Source organism: Phytophthora infestans, genomic scaffold, assembly GCF_000142945.1.
Source record: "Phytophthora infestans T30-4 supercont1.364 genomic scaffold, whole genome shotgun sequence".
NCBI lineage: Eukaryota > Oomycota > Peronosporomycetes > Peronosporales > Peronosporaceae > Phytophthora > Phytophthora infestans.
The window spans coordinates 2,469-13,713 of record NW_003303395.1 but is presented as its reverse complement, the minus strand read 5'-3'; the positions used below and the strand labels follow the sequence as shown (position 1 = coordinate 13,713).

Here is an 11,245-nt window from a genome sequence, read left to right as displayed (position 1 = left end):
ATGGTCGATCAACTGCTGAAGGCTGAGTTGCAAGCCATTGTTCGTAGATTTCGCATTCACGCTGAAAGAGCTCGCGGTCTCTACAACCTTCGTAGGCCAACACTTGCCAGTCTTGGTACTTCTTGGACTCCAGACGCACAAAGCCGTCACCTCGTGGCAAATCCCCATCTGGAATCCACATCGCGATCGAGTCGTGTGCTGGTAGGTACACAGTTCGATCAGACACGTTGGTCAATCATATGCTCTGAGGCCGTCCACGTCGAAACCTCGTCACTGACGGGATTAGCTTGTTCGTTCGACGAAGCCACAGTACGTGTTCTTCCAGCCCGACTTGACGCTTCGCTAGTCGATATTCTCGCCACTCGTGCGCTTGAATGTCCAACCGCTCGGGTGGCCCGGCGTTAACATGGGAGCCGTATTCTTCGCTGTCGATCATGTTCTTGGTCTTTATCAGCGGGATTTGGACTTCGTGCGGTAATTGCGCCGCGCCGTGGAACAGGTCCAACCGGATCCCAGCTGGGATCATAAAGTCGGTCCCGAGTACCACGTCGATGCCTGCACTATGCGCCATTACCCACATCTCAAACTCGTACACCATCTCCCATCCGAGCGTAATCTTGACGCACGCTCGTCGCGTCGTAGACACCTTGCCTTCGTTGATTCCTTGAATGTCAATGCGGCGTCCGTGATCAGGTACATCTCGGAGTCGCAACTTCTTGGCAAAGGCGTCAGTGATCACACTAACGTTCGCTCCTGTGTCGAGGAGGATCCTCGTTCGCTGGTCGTTCACAGCGCCTTGCACCAGAGCTCTCATTCTGATCCGTCGGTCGAATTTCTTGGCCGACCACCACCCCTGTCTCTCGCCAGGGTTCAACTTCATAATCTTGGAGTGACCCTTGGGCTCGTCTCGCGCTGCACTCGAAACCAAGCCGAGCGAACCCTCGCTGGTGCCCTCATCAGCATCAGCACACTCCATTATTTCTCCAACACCTCCACCGAGGATTCTACTCCTCTCCTTTTCATTTTCCGTCGCGTTCACACTTGTTACGTATTTATCAGGCCATTCACTCTGCCCCATGAAAGCAAAGACACACTCTGCTTCCATTGAAGGCTCGGTTAACTGTGGCAGCCCGATAGGGACCAACCCAGTTGTAGTTGGCGGGCTGCCTAGTTTAAATGACGTTCTTGAACGACGGCCTTGAGCTCTGGCGGGAGTTCCTCCTTCGTGCCTTTGGTGCGCACAAATTTGGCAAGGTCTTGGAAGTTGCGGAAAAGTTCGCATTGTCCAGCATCGTGGAGTTGTTTGCAGAACTTGCATCGCTTGTTACAGTAGTGGGCGGAGTGACTCATGCCACCGCACACCGCGCATGGTCCGTACTGTGGGCGTCGGTTGTCGCGGTTGAAGTCACGTCGACCGCGTTGGTCCTGATTGAACCCACGGTCACCACCTCGGCGATCTTGATTGAAGCCATTATCGCGATCAGGCATGTTTCCACGTGGTTGACGGTTGTCTGAACGTGCGTAGGTGCCTTCAGCAGCTGCACGGCGCTCATTTTCGTTAGCCGCGGCGAGGTATCGGTCGTTTTCGTCCAATGAGAAATCACCGTCCGTATTATCAGGCTGAAAGTCGTTGTACTCATCTTGGACATCGTCGTAAGCGTTCGGATCTTCGTTTGAATACTCGGTGCCTCCCTGAGCAGCTTCACGACCTTCTAATTCAGCTAGTAGGTCGTCCACCGTGGCTTCAATGAGTGTCACTCTTGGTTTGTTGCGGTTGTCATCGCGGCGACGGTCATCACGCCGGTTGTTGCGGGCGTACCCATCGTCGCGTCGCGTATCACGACTCTTGGAGTATCGGTACTCACTGTCACGCTTGGCCATTCTCTCCTTGCCCTTGAGAACATCTTCGATGATCTCTTCGAGCTCGTGAATGTCGGCGACTCGAGCGTGGTAGAGACTCTCCGCTAGCTTGTCATCGTCGCATGTTGCCAGGAATTGCTGTACGTGTTCTTTCGCGTCGCGACCACTCTTCTCAAAGTGTAGACGGGCGGTCCGAGCGTAGCCATTCAGCCTGTTTATGTAGTCGCACAGATGTTCATTACGTTCCCGCTTGGCGGAGTAGTAACGCGACAGTGCCGTCTGCGTGAACTGCGAGCAGTAGTAGCGGATGAACGCATCGCTCAACAGCTTCCACTTGCGCTTCGTCTTCTTCGGAAGTTGACGGAACCAATGAATGGCTCCGTCCCGGAGACTTAGCTCAAATGGAATGCACCATTTATCGGCATCTGTGTGGGTTCCAGTCATTTCATAGACGAACCCACGGAGCCACTGCATACAGTTCTCGCTCTTGTTGCGAGAGCCTGAGAACGGCGTGATGCGATCCAGCGGTCGGTGCGAAGCCATTTCAATCCTCGGTGTCGGGTCTACGTCGTTCAGCATCGCTAGCTCATTCATCTGACGCATCAACTCGAGTTGAGGATCTTCCTCGTCGAATGTACGCACCAAAATGTCATCGTCACTGGACGAACCATCGCTGTCGACTTGACGACGTCCGGCACCACCTTTGGGGGCTCGCGCACCGCCTCGGCGACCGAACGAACTCTCGTTACTTGCGTAAATGCGTTGCATACGGCTCTCCGAACGTGGCGTAACCATGTGCGAGTCTTGAAAGTACGGTGAAGCTTCGGTAGTGCCAAAGGCACCACGCTCAGCTCCACGCTTGGTCGGAGGAGTACGAACGAGTCGTTGGGGCGTCGGCGGCAGTGGAATCTTAGACGGATCTTCATCTTGAATCATCGGTCGACTCACAGGCTGCTTTCCGGCATTGATGCCAACAGCGCCAAACGCCTTCCGAAGCTTCTTCTTCCATTTCTGGAGAGCAGCTCCGGCTTCATGTGGACTCCAATCCTGGAGCGACATCGTCGATGGGTACGTCTCGTTCTCGAACCCCAGCGACAACAGTAGCAAAACTGAATCCTCGGCAACTTGACTAGTCGAAACCGAGTTGACTGGGTATTGAAGTTCCTGCGCAAGCGCAGGCCAGTCGGCCTTTTTCTTGGGGATGGGCTTGAACAGCTGCATCCACTCATCATTCTGCATCAGCGCTTGTACGCGGTCGAAAACGCGCTTGGCGGCTGGTGTATCACCGTTGATAGGTGAACGAGGTGCCTTCAGCAGTGCTGAATGCTTTGCACTCGCCACCGAAGGTTTAAAACCCTCGGTCCCATCGTCATAACCATCATAGGCCGGTTCCGGTCCCGCTACATCATCGAGCTCGTCGGCGAGGTTCCTCGAAAGGGACTTAGTCGCCCCGCTCAGCCCCGATGATAGCGTGGCCGTCTCCGGCGTCGCTGCGCCTGGCTCTGGAGCCGGCGTCTTATCTTCGTAATCTTCATAATCGTGGGCGTCAGGACCGATGTCCGCTTCGTCGTCGAAGCTCACTGAAAGCTCGGTGGCGGCTGCAAAGCGCGCAGCCGGGCTTGAACTCTCGTTGCGAGCCCCGCCAGACTTGGCAGGCGTAACTGGTACCGTCGGTTGTCCTTTCGCCATGTTTCTTGTCTTTTTCTTGTTCTTCTTCTCTTGGTAGCTCGTAAACTGGAAGGCCATACAAACAGTTCACAATGGTCACAATCTGTTCCCGGGTCGCGGCACCAGTTGTGGTGTTGGAAATCCCACGTGAACTCTAGCTACAAATGTAGTTAGGATGTTCCCACAACAATACGTCTACTAGGATAGTAAACGATCGTTCGGGCGGACCTGAAGACCCCAGTTCTGCCCTTGCACCGGGACAAACTGGACCTTGTAAACTACTTATATAGGCCAACCAGTAAAATAAGAACACGCTACTAGCACGAGCAAAGCTAGCAGGTGTTTTGAATCCTCGTGGTCCCAACAGCGGAAGGGTACCAGGCACGGGTAAGCCTTTTACGAGATCACCGAGTGTTCAACACTCGGCTGGAAGAAATAAAAGGGAGGCAATTCAAGCACTCCCAGTCGTGCAAATAGGCAACAATAAGCCGTCACGTAAAACCTCCCGATAATAATCGGCCAATACACAAAGTCTCTTGGCCTTGCCGGATGAACCCTCGCTACAGAGCTTCGAGTTCACCGACAGGCATAACACACTCAAACAAGCTTGACCTGACGCTTACCTTGAAGCCGGACGTCGCTCTGTGTGCTTGAGTGGAAATTCTGTTCTGTATTTAAGCTTACCCTTTCGGGTCTATTCCTAATAAGAAGTCCTAATCAAGTATACAAATATCAAAATGAACAATGATCCGTTATGGATCTTCTTGCATGCCAAGCGTCGTCTGCAGCATCTTTAACAGCTCGCGCCCTGTTCCAGGCGGTGAATGTGCCTTCAAAGGGTCGCGGAGTCTTCCGCGAACTCATCCCAACCGCCACTGAGGGTTTGTACCGTAGATGGTCCGCTGAATGCAAATCCGGCCAGTCCATTATTAATAATAAGGACAGCCTGGATTCAGTGACATAGGGCCGTATCCGATACTTGTTGAAAACTCGGAGGTGACGCCGTCGAGTCCCTTGCACCTTGGCGTCTCCGTACATCACCCGACCGAGGGTTCGTCGCTTGAACAACTTGGGCGGTGTCACGTCTTTGTCGACGGGTGATAATCCGCAACCACGGAGAAATCACTACACCACATCTTCATGGAGTTCCCGTAACTCCGTGGGTGAGTACTTGAGAGACTCTACCCATGCCCAGAACATGTCCTCACAAGAACCCCAGGTGGGACAGTTCTCGGGCATAACCCAGGGGTATCCCCAAAGAGGGTTGAGACCACCCCGGGTCTCGGGCTTCTTACGACAAGTCGTGAAGTCCTTAAGGGGGATGCGGTGTGGCGCGAGAAGCACACACCGAGCAGCCTCCAAGTTTTCAGCGAACAACTGTTCCTTCTGAACAAGGGCACGTTCGTAAATGCCACTAGAAGTGTGTCCGCCCACAAGGCCACGAGGAGCGACGAGAAGCTCTAAGAAGAGGTCAGCCCCAGATCGCTCCTATAGGCCAATACCCTCTTGAGTTGATGGCAGCTCCCTGGCTGACGGGTGCCACCACCGAGCCCCACGCACACGCTGGGCAGCTTGGAATTCCTCCTGCTGCTGGTCGAGGTCATTCGTGACCTCCCGGGGCTCAGAGATAGTACCCTTCTCCTCCTCTTCTTCCTCCTTCTCCTCCTCTTCATCCGAGGAGTCGAAGAGGCCCCGATGGGAGTGCCGAGTCTCCTTCTCCTCGCGGAGTGAAGACTTAGAGGCTGTACGCTTCTTTGAGGGCTTGGCACCTTCGGCTTTAGAGGCCTTAGCACGCGCAAGGGCCCTCGGCAAGCGATAGACCTTTGCAAGGATTCTCTTCCTCATCGCCACCAGCTTTGGGAGTGCCCTTAGCCTTGACGGCCGGACTCTCAGAGCGCACAGACGTCCTGGGACTGTGATCACCCTGATCACTAGCAAGCGACTGCACGCTGTCATCCTTGTGCTCGCTGGGCACTGGGCTGTGCCCTCCCGCAGAACCCGCAGGAGCATCGTGCGTACTCTCGGACTCGGCTTCGTCCTCACTGCCAGAGTCGAGCTCACGTTCTACGAACCGAGGGCTCGGACGACTGTCTGGAGAGGCCGAGGGCGACGGGCTGCGGCGCTTGCTGGCTCACTTGCCCACAACCTTGTCGCCCGATGAGCCGATCGCCTCGGAGGCCACCTGAGTAGCCTCCTTAAGTGCCGAGCCTTTGCCGTGAGGCTAAGTGCTCTTGGCTTGCGCCTTTCCGGTAGCAGCCTTGAAGCGTGTCTTCGCACCGCTCTTAGCAGTGCCACGAGGCATGGTTACGGTCGAAGTGGAAGACCTGGAAGAAGAGCACACATACTGCTGCTCGAGGCTCTAACTGTGAAGTGAGCCTCCGCCGCGCTCGTGCGGCCAAGTCGATGATTTTCGATTTTGAGAATGAAAGTTTGTGACGAACACCTCTTCATTCTGATTGGTCAGTAAACCGAACCTAAGTGGGGGAGGATGTAACGGGGTACGTAGCCCTAAGTGTACCCTGGTTACATGAAGTGTGACACGTCATACTTCGGGATATTTGGTACATAGTACCAAGGTCGTCCAAAGCCAACCATTGGTTGATGACATTGCATTTCTATAGGTGACTTATAGTTTGTATTAAACCCAAGCTTTATCTACCTATAAATATACTCAGTTTACATTCTACCTTAATTAGGTCACTTCGCTCTCTTTTGAATAAAGAGAGCTGCCGTTCACGGAGAGTTTGTATACTCTCGGAAGCTAACTTCCTCTAGCGCAAGGTGCTGTGTGACCCCGTCACAATACTCACCAGAAAAGTACCAAACCAATAAGGCTACTACATCTAAACATCGCTACTATCTGAAAAATCGAGAAAAAATTCTTGCTCGCCAGAAGTCTTATGATGATCAGCATAGAGACCAAATCAAAGAAAAACAAAAGCAAAAGAAATATCATAAGAAATAGACCGGAAGAATCGCTCTAGACCAGTTACCATATACTGGTTATATGATCTTTTTTTTCACCGCCCTACATATCTTATAATAACGCATCATGAGAATGTCTAACTTTATGAGTATACAAAAACTAATGAGTTGACCATGTTACATAAACTACTTAGCTCTCAAGTAATTCATTAAAAGCAGCACATAGCTTCGGAGCCTTTTCGTTAGAAAATTTACACGATCGAAGCCAGTGTAAATATTCCTTATAAAGTGTAAACACCTGCTTAATTGACTCATAGATCCTTCTTAAAGTCTATAGCACGTCTTATACGCGAGACTAGATCGAGGAGGCTTTATATCAGTAGTTTCTACACCTTTGCACGGCGTTATTCACAAAGTCAACAGTCAATTATATTTTCCAAAATTTAGCAAATACGATCCATCGTTGGATTCATTACCAAATTTACTCAAAAAAAATGTGCAATATCAGAGTCAGGAGCACCAGATAACATATCCTGAGAACGGAGCCATCGACAGCAGCCTGGATCCTTAAGGAATACCTCTCGGATGGTTGAACCTCTGTGGTTGCCAAAACAGAGCTTTGTGGAAATGGTATCAATAAACCAATACAGAATATTAAATCAAATGTATAATTAAATATAAATAAGCAGTTGTGAATTCTAAAACCTCTCCTGTTAGACGATCATAGCTCAGCTCCTGTTCGCTGATCACGTGGAATATCATGTTAATGCCTTGACAGTCAGCGTTAACGCGTTGGATTTGGATGCTCTGAGGGACATCACGCTCCGATAGTCTGCCTACATCGGCAATGAGGACGCGATTAGTCAACGACCACGTCTGGTAATCAAGCAAGCCATTTACAAGCTCAGGAGTCAGACCACAATATATAGCGCTAATTTTGGAGACCTCGTTGGAGAACTAATAAAAGTCGTAGTCATGACTAATATCAAAGCTCTAAGTAGAGCCGATTCGAACATGAAATTTTCTGATCGATGAGCCAGGATGTAAAGTTCACGGAGCGCTATCGAACGGACTCTGAAACTCTTGCACAGCCGCTGAGTTGAGACTATTAGTCTGATCGGCAAATGGTAGTACAATGACGTATTTGGTGTTCTTAACACTAGCCGATATCTGTAGGTCGAAGGATGCATTAAGTTGAGTTGACTGCTTACCGATGCAAGCGCATTGATAAAAAAGCTCAGCATAGCAATCGTTGAAACGAACCTTCTTCACGGGCTTCGAGAAAATAGCTTGATGATTCTCTCATTGCGTAAACGGCACATAGAGGCGACTCGTTGTAAAAGGCATATAAGTCCCATCAATAGTTGGCTCCAGCGAGGTTACAACCGCTCCCCATGCGATACTGAACGGAGCTGAAGCAGCAAGAACTCCAGCCATTGAATTACTGGTTGAGGACGCAGCAACCATTACCAGACATCTATTACCTGACGAGAGAGTAGTATATGCTAACGAAATACTCTTCGTAGCATCTACAGCAACCGAAGAAACACCTTGGTTTACACGGAAGCGCAGACGGATTCGAGGGTTAGCCATGAGATCTAATTCTTTGAAAATTGGATGCAGGTCAACAAGCTTAATCTTGAGCATATAATTCCAAGTACCCATAATCGCTTTAGATGTCCCTGCGCCAGCAACGAAAGCACCGCGTGCGGTTTGATTAGCGATCGTTGTAGATGCAGCAGCTGAACCGAGCGATGGCCAAGAGCTAAATAAATCAGTTCCCGCGTTAGGAGGGTTGTATAGAAGACGTTTGCCGAACCCATCATTGACGATAGATGCACCGCCAGCCGCTGCACTCGTTTCAAATGAAGATGAGAATGCACTGGTATTAGTGTAGCCGTCGCCTGTAAGGGAGTTCGTTCCCGAGCTGTATATAATCGACTGAGCAGCATCTGGGCAGAGGAAAGACTCCGCACCATGCTTCTCAACGTATTGAGGACTATATGATGTCTGAGCTCGAATATTATTGTGGTGAAGTGCTTTCTCAGAAATAAGAGACTGGATCCGACAAGGAGTCACTATCCCAGGTAAGTGACAACAGGGGGGATCTGGATTACCCGGCATGGATCCGCGCTGCTCGAAGTGAATTGGGCCAAGGTAAAGTGGCATCCTATATGGCTCGGCGATGGATCCGGCATGGATAACGTATGGGAAAACAGGATCCACTCGGATCCACCTCACCCGATTATACCTAGGGGATATGGGATACACCATGTGCGGGTGGATAGAGTGGGGATCCTATGGATGAAATATGGTAGAGGTCATCTGGAGGTGGATCTGGTATCAGCGACAAACGATAAGGCAAGATCCACCACTATATGTCTCAGATCCCACTTTGCCAAGTCCGGATCCAAAGGATTGAGGATCCCACACTGAGTGACCTGGATCCAGGATATGGGGACGGTGGATGCAACGGATCTCGAACTTTCGTGGAGTGATGGAGACCGCAGACAGTCGTAAGACGATGTTGAAAGATTGGAGAGCTCAGATCCATGATGGGTGTACACTTGCAGTGAGGTGGATCCAAGCAACCTGGATCCAGATGAGTGTACCCATAATATGGCGACATCATTATGATTACGCCATGGATCTGGTGGATCTGATGCTAATACAGCTGGAATGATGGACCAAGAAGAAAAAGGACATGCAGCAGAGCCTGGTAAGGGATTTAGCAGGTAAAAGACATAGAAGGTAGAAATCCAGGCAGGTATAGGCATATGTATCAATACAGACCTCAATTTGCACAGTATCACGCAAGTGTCTTCCTCCCCTCAAGAATCGGAACTACATGGGCCGTACGAGATCGGTGAAGGTTGGAAATTGCGAATCTAGTGTTGGTAGTGATAACTGGATAATACATTGGCCAGATCCTACAACCTAGTGAGCTTTCCTTTACACGTTAAGATCCGAAGGGTTAACTGGATTTACTACTTGGCCGGGTATACCTAAGAAGCTCTTAACTCTCAAGATCTCGTCACGGCAGGCGGCAAGTACGACACAAAGGAAACGCAAAGGCAAGGGAACACACCTGCAAGGCAACCCTACAGCCAGATCCCAGATCTAGGCCCTCGATCCACCAAGCTCGAATATTCGCTTGGGATCCAGAAACAACTACGGACGCAGAGTGAAGATATTACCACTACTGCTCCACCCCATCCCCACATCTCGCCAAGACGCTCAAGCTTCACCACTTGAACTCTTCGGAAGTTACCGAGAGAGCAAGATCCCACCCTACCGACGGGTCCACAAGGCGAGGAAAATTCAGCAGATCACGGACCCCCTCCGTTAGTCGGTGTCTGGGCGCTGTTGGTAAGTTGGATCCAGCAATCTCGCAGATTTTGCTAATCCCGCTACACCACATTTTTCTAGAAGAGTCAGTAGCCAGCCATGGACACAATCGTCTTACCGTTGAGCTCCAAACTCATCGAATCAATAACATTCCAATTACCACATTTCAGAGTCGCGCAGAAACGATTGGCCGCAGCTGTATGGGCAGTATCACCGTTCCGCATCGATACGTTGTATGGAAGCATGATATAAGCATCACGTAGTGAAGCAAATCCTTCGCTTCCATTCAGCTGAGCCGTAGCATCGATGGCAATGACGCCATTTTGATACGATCCTTGATTCAAATCGATCACAAATAGAGCGCTTTTACCTGGCGATACTCGGATATCAGGATCGCTCTTCAGCGAGCTCCGGTAAAGTACTGGTCTGATAGCTGGGTTTCAGACATGATTGAATCTATTTCCGTAAACATATAGCTTTCTAAATAAAATAATATGGTAGAGCTTGTTAAGGGTATTACGAGCGATCACAATCGCTAAGACAATCGGTGTTCATCTCGATAACATCTAGGAATCATCTGAAATAACCAACCCGCTTACTAAAAAGGAATCGTTTATAATTCTACTAAGACCTCCTAATCTTGAGATCGGGCATTGGACGGCAGTCCATGACAATGAATATTATGATAGTATGGGCGAAGGCCCTCCAACAAAGTATGGAATCTCTAAATTCAACACCAAACAATAATAAGCTACGTATAATGATTATTGTGGACCATTCTGCCTCCTTTGGTTAAACTCAAAGTAGAAGAATCAGCCCACTTTATTCAAAAACATGCGCGATATGAATTTTACAGTTCTAACATACAATTTGAATCATACGAATATAGACAAGTCTTGTAAGCATGTACCGTGAACTTACGATTTCAAGCGTTGTTCCAGCACCCAAGCTAACCCGAGCTCTAACACGGGTAATATCCTACTTACCGCCAATGAGCTCAAAGGTAGCGGAGCGATTGTTCATCTTCATCCAACTTCCTATGATGAGGCAATCAAGGCTCGCAACGCAGGTCGTGGTGCTAGACTCGATATCACCCGTCACGAGATCAAAAAGGATGCAAGCGAGCTCAAGGCGGATCATGCTGGTCTTTAATCAAATCCGGTCTAAAATCGGCATTCAGCTTTCTCAAAGATAACGAAGTTCTATGCAAAGCAGTCGACTTCGCGTTACCTGCGATAGCGACAGCATTCGTGACCCCTCAAGCAGGCATTCCTGCTCGTGCGGCTCTCAAATCACTACGGGAGTAGACATATAGTTAGCGATGAGGATAAAGCTGGAGACCGCCTTTCCGTAGCAGACGTAAAGAAGGCTGCAAAGAATGCCCTCTCTTATGCTAAACGAAAATGTGTATTAACAGATGGAGTCGATGCTGGCGAGCGTTACC

The 11,245-nt window shown here is 50.0% G+C and overlaps 2 protein-coding genes across 2 annotated transcripts; both read right to left on the bottom strand.

The window, feature by feature from the left end:
- Positions 1-7,107: 7,107 nt before the first annotated feature.
- PITG_21560 (uncharacterized protein) lies at positions 7,108-8,577 on the bottom strand (the record flags this gene model as incomplete). The annotated part of the gene is made up of 3 exons (XM_002894887.1): positions 7,108-7,398; positions 7,543-7,719; positions 7,774-8,577. 3 exons carry the CDS (start codon positions 8,575-8,577, stop codon positions 7,108-7,110), a joined length of 1,272 nt encoding a protein of 423 aa, XP_002894933.1.
- A 1,221-nt stretch (positions 8,578-9,798) lies between these two features.
- PITG_21559 (uncharacterized protein) lies at positions 9,799-10,941 on the bottom strand (the record flags this gene model as incomplete). The annotated part of the gene is made up of 3 exons (XM_002894886.1): positions 9,799-9,863; positions 9,920-10,171; positions 10,788-10,941. 3 exons carry the CDS (start codon positions 10,939-10,941, stop codon positions 9,799-9,801), a joined length of 471 nt encoding a protein of 156 aa, XP_002894932.1.
- Positions 10,942-11,245: the final 304 nt, after the last annotated feature.